The sequence below is a fragment of the Thalassophryne amazonica genome, chromosome 11 (assembly GCF_902500255.1).
Source record: "Thalassophryne amazonica chromosome 11, fThaAma1.1, whole genome shotgun sequence".
NCBI lineage: Eukaryota > Metazoa > Chordata > Actinopteri > Batrachoidiformes > Batrachoididae > Thalassophryne > Thalassophryne amazonica.
Window position 1 is genome coordinate 39,181,078 of NC_047113.1, and position 21,065 is coordinate 39,202,142.

Below are 21,065 nucleotides of genomic sequence, written 5' to 3' on the forward strand. Positions count from 1 at the left end.
AGCGCCTTGAATGGCAGCACACTGTGAATGGGTGAATGTGAGGCATACTTGTAAAGTGCTTTGACCTTCTGATGCTGATGGAAAAGCACTATATAAATGCAGTCCATTTACCATTCCTCACCACCAAAGTATTTCCACGATTACATGGAAATAACATAATCTTGCTCCTGTAGGCTGTCTTATCATTGCAAATAATTCAGTCTACAACTGCAGTGATAATCCAAATTTCATTAAGTTTGAGTGGCAGCAGGCAGTTATGGGTAACAAGGAAATACAGGAAGGGGGCTCAGAACACAGCCTTGAGAGGCCACCAGTGCAGATTGAGGGTCAAACAAGCAGATGTAGATGTGGTTGCCAAATCTAACAGACCCAGGGGTCTGTTGGTCAGGAACTCTAAGGTCCAGAGAGGTTAATACCACAGAATCCTTTGTAAGAACTTCTTATATATGGTTCTATGGTTCATGCCAAGGGAGAGGACTTTGTGCTTTGCTTGTAGGGTATAATAGTGCTAAAGATAGGACTGTGCTCATTGGGCAGTATCTACATTGATGCTGTACCTGACTTTACTTAATTCTTGTAACGTAACAGTTTTCTCAGAAGTATTTTTGGTGTCAATATAGAAATATATCCGGTTATGTAAAATGAGAAGTCCACGTCGTTGCATTTTGAAGTCGGTACAATTTTCTGATTACACGTGAAGGCAGCATGGGGGGAGAGAGAGAGAGAGAGAGAGAGAGAGAGAGAGAGAGAGAGAGAGAGAGAGAGAGAGAGAAGATGGCCGACTAGGAAACTACGTTGTCTTTGCTGTTTTGTCGTTGAGAAACATTTTAAATAACACTCGTATTCACGGTTGAAGCGGGAAGAGGACGGATTAAAGATTTCGCTCCTCTTCCACAATGGCAGAGCAAAATAGCGGTGTCAGGTATCAAGAGGTAAGTATCGCGTAGCAAATGTAGCTAAGCTAACAAGCGAATGCTAAGTGAGTCAACATTAGCTTGTTATCGAGGACAAGAGGGAATCTTCGTATGGTGTTAAATGTCTAAACTGCGTTTGTTCTTAGAAATATTTAGATTTTTACCATGCCGATAATACCAATTATTCGCTAGTCATCCGAGTCGGCGTGATCACCTTTCCTTAGCAGTAGATAACTGGTTCAGCAGTGTTCACGTCCAGTTGCTGACACTAACATATTTTCACGTTTCAACTCAAAACTCTTAAGTGTCTTCAACTGCAGACAGCGTGATTGAACACTCACCTGAAATGTAATCTGTAGCAGATTACACATGTTTACTTGAGGTTAATCGGTCTGAATAGTTTATTAGATATTATAGTGTTATTAAATGTAGAAACGTCTTACTGGGAGGACTCATGCAGTTAACGGATCGGAAAAATATTTACTGTGACCACTTGTTGAACACTCTTGTAACCTAGTAAAAAAAATTGTATTTTAACTCGTACATTTATGTTAGTAACACTAGACATGGAAGTATGCTACTTGTTAAGTTTAATTTTTAAACTTTTGTGTTGTATTTTTATGAATAATTCTGCAGTTGGTGGATGAGGAGGAGTCACCGCAGCCGTCTGATGAGGCTTCTGCTCAGGATGCACCTCCACCCTACAGCAGCATTTCTGCAGCAAATCCAGGTTACGCTCATTTTAATTTCTTCTGTGTTTGATATGCAAAAATGTAATCTATATTATAATAGACAAGTGGCCTCTGTGTGTGTGCACATGCATGTATGTGTATGGCTTTGATTACACAAAAAGCAGGGAGAGCTGATGTTTGCCATTTGGCATGCTTAGAATGCCAAAATGAATTGCTGTAACCACTACTGGCCTCTACTGGTGGTTGGCTCTCACTGCGGTATTGTATCACTTCCTGTTCCGGAGCACAGCGGTGTTTTGCTGTATCTGTTAGCTGTTTAATCTGCGCAGTTAGATTGATCTAGTTATCTAGATTACGATTTGTTTCCCAGTGTAATCTTTACGTGCCTTAACTAAAGCACTCCTTCTGCTGAATCACCTCTAAATTATTTACACATTATTCACTTTGTGTGTTTTTAGGAATCCGCTAGCTTAGCGTAGCTACTAGCTCTTAGCCGATTTAGCATGGCAGCTTCTCCTGTCTCTCCCGCACTTTTCTGCTCTGGGTGTGAAATGTTTAGTTATTCCTCGGCCTCCTTTAGCAGTAACGGTACTTGTAATAAGTGTAGCTTATTCGTAGCTTTGGAGGCCAGGCTGGGCGAATTGGAGACTCGGCTCCGCACCGTGGAAAATTCTACAGCTAGCCAGGCCCCTGTAGTCGGTGCGGACCAAGGTAGCTTAGCCGCCGTTAGTTACCCCCTGGCAGATCCCGAGCAGCCGGGAAAGCAGGCCGACTGGGTGACTGTGAGGAGGAAGCGTAGTTCTAAACAGAAGCCCCGTGTACACCGCCAACCCGTTCACATCTCTAACCGTTTTTCCCCACTCGATGACACACCCGCCGAGGATCAAACTCTGGTTATTGGCGACTCTGTTTTGCGAAATGTGAAGTTAGCGACACCAGCAACCATAGTCAATTGTCTTCCGGGGGCCAGAGCAGGCGACATTGAAGGAAATTTGAAACTGCTGGCTAAGGCTAAGCGTAAATTTGGTAAGATTGTAATTCACGTCGGCAGTAATGACACCCGGTTACGCCAATCGGAGGTCACTAAAATTAACATTAAATCGGTGTGTAACTTTGCAAAAACAATGTCGGACTCTGTAGTTTTCTCTGGGCCCCTCCCCAATCAGACCGGGAGTGACATGTTTAGCCGCATGTTCTCCTTGAATTGCTGGCTGTCTGAGTGGTGTCCAAAAAATGAGGTGGGCTTCATAGATAATTGGCAAAGCTTCTGGGGAAAACCTGGTCTTGTTAGGAGAGACGGCATCCATCCCACTTTGGATGGAGCAGCTCTCATTTCTAGAAATCTGGCCAATTTTTTAAATCCTCCAAACCGTGACTATCCAGGAAGCAGAGTTGTAGTCTTACACACCTCTCTGCAGCTTCTCTCCCCCTGCCATCCCCTCATTACCCCATCCCCGTAGAGACGGTGCCTGCTCCCAGACTACCAATAACCAGCAAAAATCTATTTAAGCATAAAAATTCAAAAAGAAAAAATAATATAGCACCTTCAACTGCACCACAGACTAAAACAGTTAAATGTGGTCTATTAAACATTAGGTCTCTCTCTTCTAAGTCCCTGTTGGTAAATGATATAATAATTGATCAACATATTGATTTATTCTTCCTTACAGAAACCTGGTTACAGCAGGATGAATATGTTAGTTTAAATGAGTCAACACCCCCGAGTCACACTAACTGTCAGAATGCTCGTAGCACGGGCCGGGGCGGAGGATTAGCAGCAATCTTCCATTCCAGCTTATTAATTAATCAAAAACCCAGACAGAGCTTTAATTCATTTGAAAGCTTGACTCTTAGTCTTGTCCATCCAAATTGGAAGTCCCAAAAACCAGTTTTATTTGTTATTATCTATCGTCCACCTGGTCGTTACTGTGAGTTTCTCTGTGAATTTTCAGACCTTTTGTCTGACTTAGTGCTTAGCTCAGATAAGATAATTATAGTGGGCGATTTTAACATCCACACAGATGCTGAGAATGACAGCCTCAACACTGCATTTAATCTATTATTAGACTCTATTGGCTTTGCTCAAAAAGTAAATGAGTCCACCCACCACTTTAATCATATCTTAGATCTTGTTCTGACTTATGGTATGGAAATAGAAGACTTAACAGTATTCCCTGAAAACTCCCTTCTGTCTGATCATTTCTTAATAACATTTACATTTACTCTGATGGACTACCCAGCAGTGGGGAATAAGTTTCATTACACTAGAAGTCTTTCAGAAAGCGCTGTAACTAGGTTTAAGGATATGATTCCTTCTTTATGTTCTCTAATGCCATATACCAACACAGTGCAGAGTAGCTACCAAAACTCTGTAAGTGAGATAGAGTATCTCGTCAATAGTTTTACATCCTCATTGAAGACAACTTTGGATGCTGTAGCTCCTCTAAAAAAGAGAGCTTTAAATCAGAAGTGCCTGACTCCGTGGTATAACTCACAAACTCGTAGCTTAAAGCAGATAACCCGTAAGTTGGAGAGGAAATGGCGTCTCACTAACTTAGAAGATCTTCACTTAGCCTGGAAAAAGAGTCTGTTGCTCTATAAAAAAGCCCTCCGTAAAGCTAGGACATCTTTCTACTCATCACTAATTGAAGAAAATAAGAACAACCCCAGGTTTCTTTTCAGCACTGTAGCCAGGCTGACAAAGAGTCAGAGCTCTATTGAGCTGAGTATTCCATTAACTTTAACTAGTAATGACTTCATGACTTTCTTTGCTAACAAAATTTTAACTATTAGAGAAAAAATTACTCATAACCATCCCAAAGACGTATCGTTATCTTTGGCTGCTTTCAGTGATGCCGGTATTTGGTTAGACTCTTTCTCTCCGATTGTTCTGTCTGAGTTATTTTCATTAGTTACTTCATCCAAACCATCAACATGTTTATTAGACCCCATTCCTACCAGGCTGCTCAAGGAAGCCCTACCATTATTTAATGCTTCGATCTTAAATATGATCAATCTATCTTTGTTAGTTGGCTATGTACCACAGGCTTTTAAGGTGGCAGTAATTAAACCATTACTTAAAAAGCCATCACTTGACCCAGCTATCTTAGCTAATTATAGGCCAATCTCCAACCTTCCTTTTCTCTCAAAAATTCTTGAAAGGGTAGTTGTAAAACAGCTAACTGATCATCTGCAGAGGAATGGTCTATTTGAAGAGTTTCAGTCAGGTTTTAGAATTCATCATAGTACAGAAACAGCATTAGTGAAGGTTACAAATGATCTTCTTATGGCCTCGGACAGTGGACTCATCTCTGTGCTTGTTCTGTTAGACCTCAGTGCTGCTTTTGATACTGTTGACCATAAAATTTTATTACAGAGATTAGAGCATGCCATAGGTATTAAAGGCACTGCGCTGCGGTGGTTTGAATCATATTTGTCTAATAGATTACAATTTGTTCATGTAAATGGGGAATCTTCTTCACAGACTAAAGTTAATTATGGAGTTCCACAAGGTTCTGTGCTAGGACCAATTTTATTCACTTTATACATGCTTCCCTTAGGCAGTATTATTAGACGGTATTGCTTAAATTTTCATTGTTACGCAGATGATACCCAGCTTTATCTATCCATGAAGCCAGAGGACACACACCAATTAGCTAAACTGCAGGATTGTCTTACAGACATAAAGACATGGATGACCTCTAATTTCCTGCTTTTAAACTCAGATAAAACTGAAGTTATTGTACTTGGCCCCACAAATCTTAGAAACATGGTGTCTAACCAGATCCTTACTGTGGATGGCATTACCCTGACCTCTAGTAATACTGTGAGAAATCTTGGAGTCATTTTTGATCAGGATATGTCATTCAAAGCGCATATTAAACAAATATGTAGGACTGCTTTTTTGCATTTACGTAATATCTCTAAAATCAGAAAGGTCTTGTCTCAGAGTGATGCTGAAAAACTAATTCATGCATTTATTTCCTCTAGGCTGGACTATTGTAATTCATTATTATCAGGTTGTCCTAAAAGTTCCCTAAAAAGCCTTCAGTTAATTCAAAATGCTGCAGCTAGAGTACTGACAGGGACTAGAAGGAGAGAGCATATCTCACCCATATTGGCCTCTCTTCATTGGCTTCCTGTTAATTCTAGAATAGAATTTAAAATTCTTCTTCTTACTTATAAGGTTTTGAATAATCAGGTCCCCCCTTACCAAAAAGTAGTATATGCAAGTATGTTTCAAGTATAGTTCTAGTTTACTTTTTATATACTTATCAGTACTATTTTTTGGTAAGGGCCATCTTATCTTAGGGACCTCGTAGTACCATATCACCCCAATAGAGCGCTTCGCTCTCAGACTGCAGGCTTACTTGTAGTTCCTAGGGTTTGTAAGAGTAGAATGGGAGGCAGAGCCTTCAGCTTTCAGGCTCCTCTCCTGTGGAACCAGCTCCCAATTCAGATCAGGGAGACAGACACCCTCTCTACTTTTAAGATTAGGCTTAAAACTTTCCTTTTTGCTAAAGCTTATAGTTAGGGCTGGATCAGGTGACCCTGAACCATCCCTTAGTTATGCTGCTATAGACGTAGACTGCTGGGGGGTTCCCATGATGCACTGTTTCTTTCTCTTTTTGCTCTGTATGCACCACTCTGCATTTAATCATTAGTGATCGATCACTGCTCCCCTCCACAGCATGTCTTTTTCCTGGTTCTCTCCCTCAGCCCCAACCAGTCCCAGCAGAAGACTGCCCCTCCCTGAGCCTGGTTCTGCTGGAGGTTTCTTCCTGTTAAAAGGGAGTTTTTCCTTCCCACTGTAGCCAAGTGCTTGCTCACAGGGGGTCGTTTTGACCGTTGGGGTTTTACATAATTATTGTATGGCCTTGCCTTACAATATAAAGCGCCTTGGGGCAACTGTTTGTTGTGATTTGGCGCTATATAAAAAAATTGATTGATTGATTAATCTAAAGTGAAATCTGGATGTCTTTGGTACTAGGTTTGTCTCGTGCAGGGTAGGCACAGAGGGCCAAGACGGTGCAGTAGTTTCTACAACCTGTAGGTTGAGGGGAAGAGCTCATCAGTAAAGCCACCTGCTGAGGAAATCGATTGCAAGGAAATCCTGTCCCATCTTACTCACAGCCTGTTCTAGGGCATCCATGGTTACTAATGGAATGATATTGTGTCAAGTGAATGTTTATTGGGGAGACATATGAGGAAAAGTGTCAATGGGACACTCGCATGTCACCAGGTTGAGGCAAATACATGGCTGTTCTCCCAGACCTGACCTGACTCCTATGTTTAAAAAAAAATGAAAAATTGTGACATTAGCATTACTGTCTTGACTGATACATTAGGAAGAGCATAGCAGCACTAAAAGTTGAGAAGTGGTGTATTTGTGAGAAGATATTTGTCTGTGCTCAGACTAATATTCGGTGTACTCTGCCCCACAGCTTTCTTCCAGTATAAGGACGATGGAGGAAGACTTCCTAATCCTCCGTCCTACAATGTTGCCACCACATTGCCGTCCTATGATGAAGCAGAGCGAACCAAAGCCGAAGCTGCTATCCCACTGGTCACTGGAAGAGTTACGGTACCTCACCTTCATTCTCAGTCAACACTTTAAATTATTATATGGTATGGGATTTTGCCAACTTCTGAATGGCCCATTCGCCACTTTCTGAGCTGTACCACATACCGAGTTGACCGCTGGTGGAGCCGAGTAGACTGCGCGTGCGAAACCAGTACGCCTCGCGTGCAGCGTAGCGCTAGCTAATCGAGTGATGCCTTCTATCGATAGCGACCGATCAGATAACGCGATACAACGCCTACTTTGGCTGTCAGTTTGTTGACAAGATGGCAGTAGACAGGTTTGCGTCTGTTAGCGACGCTGACTTAAAACGAATTTTACACAAAAAAGATGCGAAGAACACCCGCAGAAATACTCAGCAGCCAACCTGTTTCGCAAGTACGTCACTGAAAAGGGACATGCGCCCAACTTTGAAACTTAGGACAGACGGATGCTTGACGGAGTACTCGGTCGATTTTACGCAGAAGCTAGACAGGCGAATGGCGAACTTTATAAGAAAACAAGCCTGATAACTCTTCGTCAAGGACTTAACTGGCATCTCCAGTCGATTGATGGGATGTCAGTTGGTGCAGTATGACAGTAATAATAGTTGAAACTTGAGATTGATTTTTCAGTTTTAGTATGTTTGACAAACTCCCAATTTTCTTGTTTACCATATAATAAAGCAGTTATAGACTTTGATTTCAGTGTACCCGTGATTATGCGGAGATAGTCAGGATGGGGTTCACCTCGGCCTTGTATAATGTGAACTGCTAAAGATCGTAGACTGTACAAATATTTTTTAATATAAGACATGTGGCTTTTTAGTTGAATATTAAACATCTGCATGTTTGGCTGCTTTTGTTTTGTGCTGCTGTTGCAGGAGGAAGACTTTGTGGCCAGGGATGACTTTGAAGATGCTGACCAGCTGCGAATCGGAAATGACGGCATCTTCATGCTGACGTTCTTCAGTAAGAGCTCTTTAAATGTTTTCAAAGCTGACTCATAGATGGTGTTTTCTCAAAGTAAACAGTGAGACGTTTCCATATCACACACACAAAGCTTCCAGTCTGACAGTCACTGTTTGTTCTGGAAACAGAGGAGGTCTCTCCCTTATTTAGTTCCTTTCGTTGATTTTGTGGGCTTCTATGTCCTACTGCCTATATCAAATTTGAGAATTTTTGAAAACCTGTAAAGTATTAGTTTACACGTAGAGTTAAAGCAAGAAAGCTAACTTGTAAATTCTGGAACAACAACAGTGGAGGCTCTGGCTGTGTTAGACAGGAAGATGATTTAAATGTGACTCGAGTTGTTTGGACGACAGCAACAAACTTGCAGCGACACATAATGCAACTGCCAGGTCCTATCAGGAGGCTGTGGTGTAGAAGAGTGTAAATTATGACTTTAAAAAATGAAAAACCATTAACTTCACATGAACTGTCTTTTGTCAGTGGCATTCCTCTTCAACTGGATTGGCTTCTTCTTGTCCTTCTGCTTGACCACATCAGCTGCTGGCAGATATGGGGCCATCTCTGGCTTTGGCCTGTCCCTGATTAAATGGGTTCTCATTGTCAGAGTAAGAGTGAATTGTTGAATATATGCAAAGGTTTAAGTGCTGTTAACTGATTATTTTTATGAATGCTGTTGTCTTCTGTTTCCTGCAGTTTTCTACCTACTTCCCAGGTTACTTTGACGGACAGTACTGGCTGTGGTGGGTGTTCTTGGCCCTCGGTAAGATGCACTGTAGGATTTTAAAAATGGCTTTTTTTAATTTATACACACACATATATCAAATTTATTTTTTGTGGTAATATTACTACTTTAAGCCAAACAAATGGCTGTGATTGACTGAGTTTGTGTGTTTTCCGTCTTTGTTTTGGTCTCCAGGTTTTATGTTGTTTATCAGAGGCTTTGTGAACTACTCCAGAGTGCGGAAACTGGCTGATCCTGCCTATGCCACCCTTCCCAGAACAAGAGTGCTGTTCATCTATTAGAGGTAATGCTAAATATGGGTTCTCATCTGAGGCATTTACGTGCACGCTGCCAGTTCATGTAAATGATGAAAAACTAAAGTCAGTTTATGCTTTACTTCGACTACATGACTTGCGTGCATTGTTTACCTGAAAAATTAAGAATTAAGAAGCCCCCTGGTACCAGAAAGTTGGGGGGGGGGGGGGGGGGGTCACACCAATTATTGTGACAAACATTCATCTCCTGTGCAGCAGCACAGAGACTACTAGAGCACCACGCTCGTAGAGTTCAAACTGCCACCAACACCAGTTTACAATTCTACAAATTTTTCCCTTGGAAAAAAAATTTCAAGGTCAAAGTCCTGTTAGAAGTCACTTTCATTAAGGTAAAATATAATACAAAATATAGTCAAAAGGGCTTTTCAGTGTTAAAATCAAATCTGCCAAATCCACAATACAGATCGGATGTGGATCAAACTTATCTTTTCATTGAGAGTGTCAGTTTGCACCTCATTGTCACAAATGAGAGTGATGGACGCACTTTTGATTGAGATATAATGCAACATGTGCACCATATGGGCTTTTCAATATTAAATACAAATGTCCAGAAAATCCACAATCTGCATCAGATCCTGATCACACTTTGTCAGGCAATAGTGAGTGCCAGGCTGCACCTCACTTTCAAATATGACAGTGATTAGGGCACATTTGATTAAATAAAATGTTAAATATACATTAAATGAGGTTTTCAATGTTAAATTTAAATGGTCACAAAATGTGTAATCTGGATCAGATCTGGATAACACTTTGTCAGTGGATAAAGGATACCATCCTACATAATGCTGTCAAATATGAAAGACATTCTATATTTATTGACAGTTATGAATTTTTTAGATTTTTCCTGACTTTGACCTATGACTTTGAAAAGTTAATCTGTTCTTGCCTATCAGGAAATGAATCTTATGTAAAAATAAAATAAAAAAATCATAACGATATATTGAAAATTGTGGGTTACAGGCTGTTCACAATCAGACAAACAAGGTCCAAATAAAAAGATTAACTTTGTGAGCACCTCTCTGAAGCGAAACTGTGTAGAAGAATGTTTCAGGAAAGGTCTTCAGTGCTTTCATGTTCTTGTTAGATTACTGTAACTCTTTAACAGTGTTAGTCAAAAGTTACTCTCACTGCTTAGTTCAAAACTCAAAGGCTTACTTTATTTTAAAGGGCACCGCACGCTGACACGAAGTTCCTCATGAGGGTTCTTTGCTTGCTGTTCTCTCCAGATTAGTGTACTGAGTATATGATGCCACTGCTCTTTTTTATATTACCCCTTGCTTGTATTGCTGATATATATATGTAATGCTTTTTATTCATTTATACTTTAATGTACAATCTGGTCTATAGGTATCTAGGCAGTGATACAATGTTTGTATGTTTGCCTGTTCACACGACCACACTGAAGTTGAAGTGTTCTTGTGTGTCGATTGTTAGGTTTAAATCAATGGTTTTAACAAAAATATTACTTTAACCATTTAGGAATTGTGGCCACTTTTATTCCTGTTCCCTCAATTTTAAGAGACCATAAGTAATTACACAGTATATAAGGATTATTTTTAATGCAAATCACTTTTACGGCATGTTTTCTTTAGACCAGTCCAGATGAATACATGAACATTTCCAAATCACTGGAATATGTTTTTGACTTCATCTGCATCAATCATTAAGCAATACAAACAGTATGGTGCTACATAGTAAGTCTTTCTGGAGTAGAAAGTTCTGAAGATAGATTGTAGTGAAGGAAGCCAACAAGACACCCACGTCAATGGCAAATTATTTTATAGGCTTCTGCAGCTGTGGTTGGAGAAACTGTGTGTACTTTAGCTTTTGTTGTTGCATCATCAGTCACCGTTTCATGGTGGAGTGGCACAGAGAAGGATTTTAATATAGGGTCACATATAGGCCCAGATCTCCTGCGTGTCTTCTGGCTAAGCCTCAGCTGATTTTGTGAAGAAAATGGAAATGTGCATGTATCAATCTTCTGACTTTTCTCAATAAAACTGGCTATAAAAGACATGATTTAGCCAATTACCCATGGCTTCTGAAAATGGAGGAACTCTGGACACAAATGGCCAAAATTCCTAAATGGTTCATGAAATACTTTAGAATTAAACACCCTGCATTAAATTAACAGTCTACTTAAAAAAAAAAAAAAAAAAAAAGTCACTGTCCAAATACTTGTGGCCCTAACTGTCTTGTTAGCAGAGCTGGGGAAGTTAACACATTGTTAATTAACCTGGTAATGTATCCATTAATTGGTAATGTTCACATTCATTTTATATGCATTAACACATGAATCTACACTGACTGACACATATAATACATTATTTAAGATGTACAATATAAAGCATTTCAAAGCTGCAGTCTGGCTGTAAATGTGATTTTTTTTTTTTTTTTGTCTTACATTCAAGATGTCGGATGGAAGAACCGGCTTTAAGCAACATATCTATGAAGAATTTCAAATTAAAGACATGACGCCAAGCAGAAACCAGCCAGACGAGTCACAGAAGAAGAAAACGATCATTGAAATATTCAGGAATTGTATCATTAGTTTTATTTTGTTTATTAATGGTAAGAGTAACAGTCCTTCAATGTAGTCATTAGTGGCAAATGTAAAGTGCTTTTTACATCTGTCTGTAATGTATAAGTAATGCCTTATACTGTATCATTTCATGGTAGCAAACAAACATGCATGTGCCCTTAAGGTTAAAAAAAAATATATATATATATATATATATATTACTGGCATGGACAAAATGATGTTTTAATACAGCACTTTGACTTCTTGTAAGCATGAAACTCATTCTGCACTAATATCACATCATGGTACTATCGTGACGATTACTATAACGTACACCGGAAATGCAAACTATCAACCTGTAAATGGCTATGCTATTGTTGGCATTAGTATATGATCCTGTCACCTGTTAACCGCTAGCAGTTCTGCTCCTACTCTCTCCAGGAGGGGGCACTGTTTCTCCTGCTTTTGTCTTTAGAAGTTGTTTATTCAGGGCATTGTAATAATAAATCTTTTAATGCCTGTGAATTCTCACCTTTTTATTTGGTGCAGTGCCACTCGAGAACGTGTGTGTCTGACGTTATGGCTTCACCTGATCGTGATTTGTTTCCGTTAAACTGGGTGACACAGCCTCCTGTGGGATCAATTTACAGACTGCAGTTCACACGTGGAGCTTCACTTAAGGCTTTTGATTGGATGCTGACTTGACAAGACTTTAATATTATTCCTGTTGTTTAAATCATGAAGTTAACTGTGTTGTCTGTCTCCTCGGTATCAAGTATTTAGCAGGTATCACAGGTGTTTATTCAACATACTCCATTTACACATTAGCTTTTTAAGAGAGCTGTGAAAGTTACCATAAATTACCACGTGTTTTTCACAAGAGGATTGGAACTATGACGTGTGTAGCAAATACACTCGAGGACAGTTTTCTCAGGTTATTTTTGTTTTAGCTGTTATTCATCTGAGGAATTGTTTCGTAAGACCTGAGCAAAACGAGCAGAAAAATCTAGGCCTGTAAAGTATATTTTACTAGCGCAGCGCAGTCTGACTTTTGTCTCCATCTGAATCTGAACCAAAACTTATTAATGCTTTTTCTGATCAGTCACTTCATTTAGCTCTGAAATATTAATATCAGGTGGAACATTTGGACAAAACTCTCCATCAAGGATACGGCATCCATAAAAAATTGGGCTGCTTCTTTCCGGCACATCGTTGAACAGTCTGTCGTCTTCTTACTTTGTAGTGATCGTGTTGTTTTAAAGCGAATACAAGTTTTAAATTGTGTAGCTGAGGTCTCCCAGCGTGTGAACGTGACTTTCACTCTCCAGTGTCGTCCGACCGTCGAGGGAGAAAAAAGACGGCCTTCTGTCCAATGTGGGTTCTTGGTCCCAGTTTTGGGTTTCCATTCTTCTTGAGTGCTACGTACCAGTTGCTGTCCTTGTATTTCTGAGGCTGGTAAGTGTTGTAGTGGTTTTCTTCCAACGTCTCCATGAAGTAACACTCATCAGTTACTGCGGGCTGACACACAAACAATAACCATGACCATCACATTTGAACAGAGATTTCAAATGCAGCAAATCAGACTTTAGACATTGGACAGTCTCTCGTATCGATCCCCTCTGATCACATAAGTACTCAAGATACTTACTGAACCGTACAATCGTCCCTCACTGCTCATGGCCAAATACAGCTCTGCTGCGCTTCCTTGGATGACCACAACACCTCGATCCACAGCTTTAAGCATTAAAATAGCTGCAACGACACAACAAATGAGACGTTTAGGCCATTAATGTGATCTCTTTTTACAAAGCAAGGCACACATTTTATAGGCGCATCTTCATTAGCAACATTCTAGACTGGCTGTATGTCAACAGATGGGGGGCATACAGTGCGGTGCCCTGGCCCCACCTGGGCTTCCTGACCATACTGCCATCATGCTGATTCCTGCCATTTGTCCTCTGCTGAAACAACACACTCACGCAGAAGAATGTCACTGTGTGGCCCGCCACAGCTGCTTGCATGCTACAGGACTGTTTTGAGTGAACCAATTGGCAGCTCTTTAGAGAGAAAGCGACTAGTGAACAGGGAGTGGACCTGGGGGACTATATGCCTCATCTGTTTGCAGCTACATTAGGAAATGTGATCTCAGTCACCGGGAAGGTCACGATCCTCCCAAATCAGAAACTGGCTGGAGAAGTATGGCGCCTCTGAGGGTGACGGATACTAGCCTTTAGATCAGGAGAGACACCAGCATTGAGAGGCAAGGAGAAATCGAGGCTGGCATTAAAAGAGCAAAAAAAAAGACTAAGCTCTCAAAATACAGGGTCATTCTGAGAGCAATGACTCATGACCCTCCAAGCACGTGGAAAGGTCTAAAATTTAAACTATCATTAATTCCAACAAGAAAGATGATAAAGGCCTCACAGAGCCTTTCCTGCTTGATGCTCTTAACACATTCTATGTCTGCTTTGCAGCCACCAAACCTTACTCCAGCTTCAGGTGAGCTGCCCCTCAGAGGATGTGGAGACCACAATGAAGTGCATCAACCCCCGAAAATCAACAGGCCCAGACAACGTTCCAGAAAGAGTTCTAAGAGATAGCGCTCACAAACTCACAGGAGTGTAGACAGCTGTTTTTCAACACCTCCCTCTCCCAGGCTGTGGTGTCAGTGTATCTTAAGACATCTAACATCATCCCCGTGCCCTAAAGTGCAGCAGTAAAACGCAGGAACGTTTATCGTCCAGTAGCTCTTACTCCGATAATCATGAAATGCTTTTAACGACTGATCATGACCCATATAAAAAACGCTGACATCAGCTTGGACCCGCATCAGTACGCGTGTAGGAAGAACCGCTGTGTCATCAGTCAGCCACTCTGCTCTCGCTCACCTTGAGAGTCAGGCTGCTCTTCCTGGACTTGCTTTCTGAGCCCCCTGCTGTACACAATGTTCATTTACGACTGAAGGGCAAAACATCCAGGCAACCATATTGTGAAATTTGCAGATGACACAGCAGTGATGGGACTAATGTTCCACAATGATGAGTCCTCATACTGGCAGGAAGTGGAAGACCTGGTGCACTGGTGTGGGGACAATAATCTCTCCATCAATGTGGGGAAGACAGAAGAGCTGGTTGTGGGTTTTAGGGGAGGAAGCCACACCCCCTCACTCCTGTTTGTCAATGGAACAGCAGTGGAAATGGTCCAAAGTCTGAAATATCTTGGAGTCTGTATGTTTTATATTTCTTTTTACAGGTGTGTGGTGGAGAGCACACTCACCTTGTCCATCACCACCTGGCACGGACACTGTTCTGCCTCTGACAGGAAGGTGCTGCAGAGGGCGGTGGTCGCCACCCAGAAGATCACTCACTGCAACCTCCCTTCCATTAAGGATATTTACATCAGCAGGTGCAGCAGCAGTGTAGCTCGCGTCATGGGGGATACCACCCATCCGGCCCACAAACTGTTTTAACTACTCCCTTCAGGCAACAGGCTGCAGAGCATCAAGGCAAGAACATCCAGGCTCAAACGCAGCTTCTATCCATAGCTTGTAAGACTGATCAACTCCAGGGGTCATTCCATAAAACAGGATTACCAAGTAAGACAGATTTATTTCGTTAGTCTGTTTTATTTCATTAGTCTGTCTTATGATTTATTTGGTAATCCTGTTTTATGGAACGAACCCCTGGACTTACAGTGCATTTGGAAAGTATTCACAACACTTCACTTTTTCCACATTTTATGTTACAGCCTTATTCCAAAATAAAGTCAATTCATTTTTTTTCCCCTCAAAATTGTACTCACAACACCTCATAATGACAACATGAAAAAAGTTATTGCAAATTTATGAATAAAAAAACTAAAAACATGTACATAAGTATTCACACTCTTTGCTCAATGCGTTGTTGATGCACCTGTGGCAGAAATTACAGCCTCAAATCTTCTTCAATATGATGCCACAAGCTTGGCGCACCCGTCTTTGGGCAGTTTTCCCCATTCCTCTTTGCAGCACCTCTCAAGCTCCATCAGGTCAGATGGGGAGTGTCGGTGCACAGCCATTTTCAGATCTCTCCAGAAATGTTCAATCGGATTCAGGTCTGGGCTCTGGCTGGGCGACTCAAGGACATTCACAGAGTTGTCCTGAAGCCACTCCTTTGATATCTTGGCTGTGTGCTTAGGGTCATTCTCCTGCTGAAAGATGACCTGTCACCCCAGTCTGAGGTCAAGAGCGCTCTGGAGGAGGTTTTCATCCAGGATGTCTTTGTGTATTGCTGCATTCATCTTTCCCTCAATTCTGACTAGTCTCCCAGTTCTCACTGCTGAAATACATCCCCACAGCATGATGTTGCCACCACCATGCTCCACTGTAGGGATGGTGCCTGGTTTCCTCTAAACATGATGCCTGGCATTCACACCAAAGGGTTCAATCTTTGTCTCATCAGACCAGAGAATTTTGTTTCTCATGGTCTGAGAGTCCTTCAGGTGCCTTTTGGCAAACTCCAGGTGGGCTGCCATGTGCCTTTTACTAAGGAGTGGCTTTTGTCTGGTGAATGGTGGATTACTGTTGAGATGGTTGTCGTTCTGGAAGGTTCTACTGTCTACACAGAGGAATGCTGGAGCTCTGACTGTGTGACCATCGGGTTCTGGTCATTTCCCTGACTAAGGCCCTTCTCCCTGGATTGCTCAGTTTAGATGGGCGGCCATCTCTAGGAAGAATCCTGGTGGATCTGAACCTCTTCTATCTATGGATGATGGAGCCCACTGTGCTCTTTGGGACCTTCAAAGCAGCAGAAATGTTTCTGTACCCTTCCCCAGATTTGTACCTTGAGACAGTCCTGTCTTTGGGGTCTGCAGACAATTCCTTTGACTTCATGCTTGGTTTGTGCTCTGACATGCACTGTCAACTGTGGGACCTTATATGTAGTCAGGTGTATGCCTTTCCAAATCCTGTCCAATCAACTGAATTTACCCCAGGTCCAGGTGGACTCCAGTTAAGCTGTAGAAACATCTCAAGGATGATCAGTGTGATTTCTTAGTTTTCTTATTTTTAATAAATTTGCAAAAATCTCAGAAAAAAAAAAAAAAAAAACTTTATTGGGAGCAGGTCTGTGGGTTGACTATGACTGTTCGCTCGATCCTTTGCTTCAGCTTATCTGAAATTTTTCTTGGTCTGCCACTTCGCGCCATAACTAGTACTGTGCCTGTGGTCTTCCATTTCCTCACTATGTTCCTCACAGTGGAAACTGACAGCTGAAACCTCTGAGATAGCTTTTTGTATCCTTCCCCTAAACCATGATGTTGAACGGTCTTTGTTTTCAGGTCATTTGAGAGTTGTTTAGAGGCTCCCATGTTGCCACTCATTAGAAGAGATGCAAAGAGGGGAAACAATTGCAAATGGCCACCTTACCCTTTCTCATTATTGGATTCACCTGTGTAAGGAGGTCAAGGGTCAGTGAGCTTTTCAAACCAATTTTGTGTTCCAATAATTAGTGCTAAATGTATTCAAATCAATAAAATGACAAGGGTGCCCAAATTTATGCACCTGCCTAATTTTGTTGAAATGATTAGCGCACACTTTCAGTAAATACTAGAAACTTCATTTCACTTCTCAAATATTATTGTGTTTGTCTGCTATATGATATATTTAACTGAAATTTCTGATCCAAACAACCAAGGATTTATAAAGGAAAATCATGAAAATTATTGGGGGATGCCCAAACTTTTACATACAGCTGTAAAATGTAGAAAAAGTGAAGTGTTGTGAATACTTTCCAGGTCTGCACTTTACATTGCTTTGCCACTGTGGGGCCTTCTTATGACTTGCTGCTTGTTGGATTGCTGTGCAAGAGTGGATTGTATATTTGTAATTTTCTTATGGATTTTGTTTTAATCATTCGTATTTTTAGTCCAGGAATGATTGATTTTAGTACTATCTATCTATTTAGGACACAATGCCGCTGGCCCTGAGAACAAATTTAATTTACTGTGAAAACATGTAAATGATAAAGGAACCTTGTACAGCCCATGAATATAAATTTGAACAATCCTCTTATCCTCCTGCCTACATTACACACTCCCACCAGTGCCATCTTTATGCTACTTGCTACTTCCAAGTGAGTGAAACTATGCAAACAAACCCCATATGTGAGTAAAATGTCTCCTCATTGGTCAGAAGTACTATGTTTACACCAGTGCCAACTGCAGGAACATGTTAAAGTGAGGCCCTAATGAAAGTGCTATTGTTAGCCTTAACAGTTAAGGCTAACAATAGCAGTATATGGCTAACATTAGCAACAATAGATTTTCACAGTGTCACATAAAAAAAACTGTCAGCAAGTGCTGACAGTTTATTTTGATGTGACACTGTGAAAATCCCTTTTCTGAATATGTTTTACTGACAAACATTTGTGCTCTCCATCGACCTACGACTTAGGAAAACAGTCACACATGAGGGTCCGATATTTGTTTGTTGTGTGGTGTGTTTTCAACACCAGAGTGGCGGTCCACTTCAGGGGGAAACATGAATGACCAATGGTCAAGGTTTCTTCTTCAAAAACTACTGGAGGGAGTATTTTCCCTAACCAATGTCACCTACGTGCGTGCTCGGTCGGGGGTTTGGTGAGGTTAGAAATTACCCTTGAAGGTCAAACAAGATGTCAAACTTCCCTTTCATTTTCTTTAGGCTGCTCCCATTTGGTGTTGCCACAGTAGATCAATAGTTTCCATCTCACCCTGTCCTCTGCATCTTCCCCTGTCACATTAACCAGCTGCATGTCCTCCCTCAGCACATCCATAAACCTCCTCTTTGGCCTCCCTTTTCTCCTCTCGCCTGGTGGCTCCATCCTCAGCGTCCTTCTCCCTATATACCCTGGGTCCCTCCTCTGCACATGTCCAAACCATCTCAATCTCACCTCTCTGACTTTGTCTCCAAACTGTCCCACCTGAGCTGCCCCTCTGCTATGTTCATTCCTAAACCTATCCATTCTCATTGCTCCCATTGAGAATCATAACATCTTCAGCTGGACTAGGGACAGTTGACCTCAAGTATTTAAACTCATCTAGTTTCACCACCTCTACTCCTTGTAACCGCACTATTCCACTGGGCTCCCTTCCATTCACACACATGTACTCAGTCTTACTCCTACTGACTTTCATTCCCCTTCTCTCCAGGGCATATTTCCACCTTTCTAGGCTCGACTCAACCTGTTCTCTACTCTCACTACAGATCGCAAAGTCATCTGCAAACATCATAGTCCATGGAGACACCTGTCTGAGCTCATCTATCAACCTGTCCTACACCATTACGAACAAGAAACGACTCAATTGCTCCCGGTGTGTAGTGAGTACCTTGTATGGCAGCACCCTCACATCGGGGTGAATGCGAAGCATTATTGTAAAGTCCTTTGAGCATCTGATCCAGATGGAAAAGCGCTATATAAATGCAGTTCATTTACCATTTGCTCAGAGCTGATCATAGGTGTAATCCCACCTCAACCTTCAGTGAGTCTGTCATTCCTACTGCTCATCTCACTGCTGTCCCACTGTCCTTGTACATGTCCTGCACTACCCTCACATGCTTCTCTGCCACTCCAGAGTTCCTCATGCAATGCCACAACTCTTCTCTTGGCACCCTGTCATAAGCTTTCTCTAAATCCACAAATACACAGTGTTACTCCTTGTAGCCTTCTCTAAGCTTCTCCACAACTCAAAGGAAACATTGCATCTGTAGTGCTCTTTCTCGGCATGAAACAGATCTTAACTTGTTTTCTAAGCCTAGCTTCTACAACTCTTTCCCATACCTTCATGTTGTGGCTGATCAGTTTAATGCCTCCATAGTTACTGCAGCTCTGCAAATCACCCTTGTTCTTAAAAATAGGCACCGGCACACTTTTTCTTCACCCCTCAGGCATCCTCTCACTTTCCAAGATTTTATTAAACAATACGATTAGAAACTCCACTGCCATCTTTCTGAGACATTTCCATGTCTCCACTGGAATGTCATCTAGACCAACTGCCTTTCCAATTTTCAATTTCAATTTATTTTCATTTATATAGTGTCAAATCACAACAGAGTTGCCTCAAGGCACTTCACACAAGTAAGGTCTAACCTTACTAACCCCCAGAGCAGCAGTGGTAAGGAAAAACTCCCTCTGAGGAAGAAACCTCAAGCAGACCAGACTCAAAAGGGTGACCCTCTGTTTGGGCCTTGCTACAGACATAAATTACAGAACAATTCACAAAACGTCCTGGTTTACTCTCTGCACATCATCCGGCCTTTTCTCTCTACCATTTTCTTCATTCATCAGCTCCTCAAAATAATATTCACTACTTTTAAGTAAAACAGAAAAGCATCTGACTTGGAGCCTTCAATAACAGGTAATGCTTATTTTTAAGTTTATTCTGCAGTTCAGTGTTTTCTGATTTACTGGCATGTTTTTACTTTATTCTGCTTCATGTTATTTGTTTGTTTTCTAGAGGTCATGTTTTGCACTTCAGGGCCACCATACTTTCTGTAGAATTCTACACATAATCAGTTGAACCGCTTTATAAATCCTTCTTTCACCATCACCTGAGACCGTAGGTATTTTTAAGCCACATTTTTCTTTAAATAGTCAAATGTCTACTCCTCTTGCTCCTCCAGACAGACGAGTGTCCCCAGAAGGTCGTGTGTCTTACTGTGAACGTCCGTGTCGTCCCTCTGGCCCTGCACCGTCCCGTCGGGGAGTATCTGGAGGTGATAGCCACCGTTCATGCAGTACAGCCGCGTGAGCCGCCTGCCGCTCCACGGGGCCGCCTCTCCATCCATCACGGCGCTGCGCCAGGCTCTCCAGCTCTCCCGGGGAGCCCGATTTGCTGTCAATCAGTCAGCGGCGGCAGTCAGGTGTTGCTGCGCGTGGACGTGCACAGAGGCAGCCGCAGTACGCGCGCGCGCGTCGCCGTTTGAGGGCACGTGGGAAGATGCTCGCGGACACGCTATGAGCCGAATGTGAAAAATAACTATTTATATGAAGTAAAACAACTTCAATGAGCTGATACTGTTCTAAATAAAGAATTGTGAAAATATTGATGTATTGCAGTTTTATTTTTGGTGCCATGAAGTCATAAACATGGAGAATTTAGCCTGATTTTACCTGCCTCTGATAAACACAGAAACGTGAAGCTCACATAAAAGTGTACTTTGACGAGTTATCTGGCAACTAGTGGAATCATGCATAATCCCAATAATTGTGTATGCAGGAGAGTCAGTGGTAACAACAAAAAAGGAGGGGAAAATGAGGAACCAAATCTTGGACAATATATTAAAACGGCTCCTAATACTACCAACAACAACACCGAGAGAAATCATGTATGCAG

At 41.6% G+C, this 21,065-nt stretch overlaps 2 protein-coding genes across 3 annotated transcripts; one reads left to right on the forward strand and one right to left on the reverse strand.

Moving 5' to 3' along the window:
• The first annotated feature begins 728 nt into the window (after window positions 1-728).
• Window positions 729-12,236, forward strand: ndfip1 (Nedd4 family interacting protein 1). Of its 2 annotated transcripts, none has more exons than XM_034181262.1 (8): window positions 729-932; window positions 1,551-1,644; window positions 7,051-7,190; window positions 8,050-8,137; window positions 8,618-8,742; window positions 8,831-8,897; window positions 9,054-9,162; window positions 11,605-12,236. In XM_034181262.1, the coding sequence occupies exons 1-7, from the start codon at window positions 897-899 to the stop codon at window positions 9,158-9,160; spliced, it is 657 nt and encodes a 218-aa protein (XP_034037153.1). In that variant the 5' UTR covers window positions 729-896; the 3' UTR covers window positions 9,161-9,162; window positions 11,605-12,236. The 2 variants fall into 2 exon arrangements, with proteins under 2 accessions (XP_034037153.1, XP_034037152.1); XM_034181261.1 differs by having other exon boundaries at window positions 9,054-9,160; window positions 11,602-12,236.
• fgf1a (fibroblast growth factor 1a) lies at window positions 12,098-20,629 on the reverse strand. The gene is made up of 3 exons (XM_034181263.1): window positions 20,388-20,629; window positions 13,363-13,466; window positions 12,098-13,232 (listed from the first exon to the last, which is right to left on the reverse strand). Exons 1-3 carry the CDS (start codon window positions 20,515-20,517, stop codon window positions 13,032-13,034), a joined length of 435 nt encoding a protein of 144 aa, XP_034037154.1. The 5' UTR covers window positions 20,518-20,629; the 3' UTR covers window positions 12,098-13,031.
• Window positions 20,630-21,065: the final 436 nt, after the last annotated feature.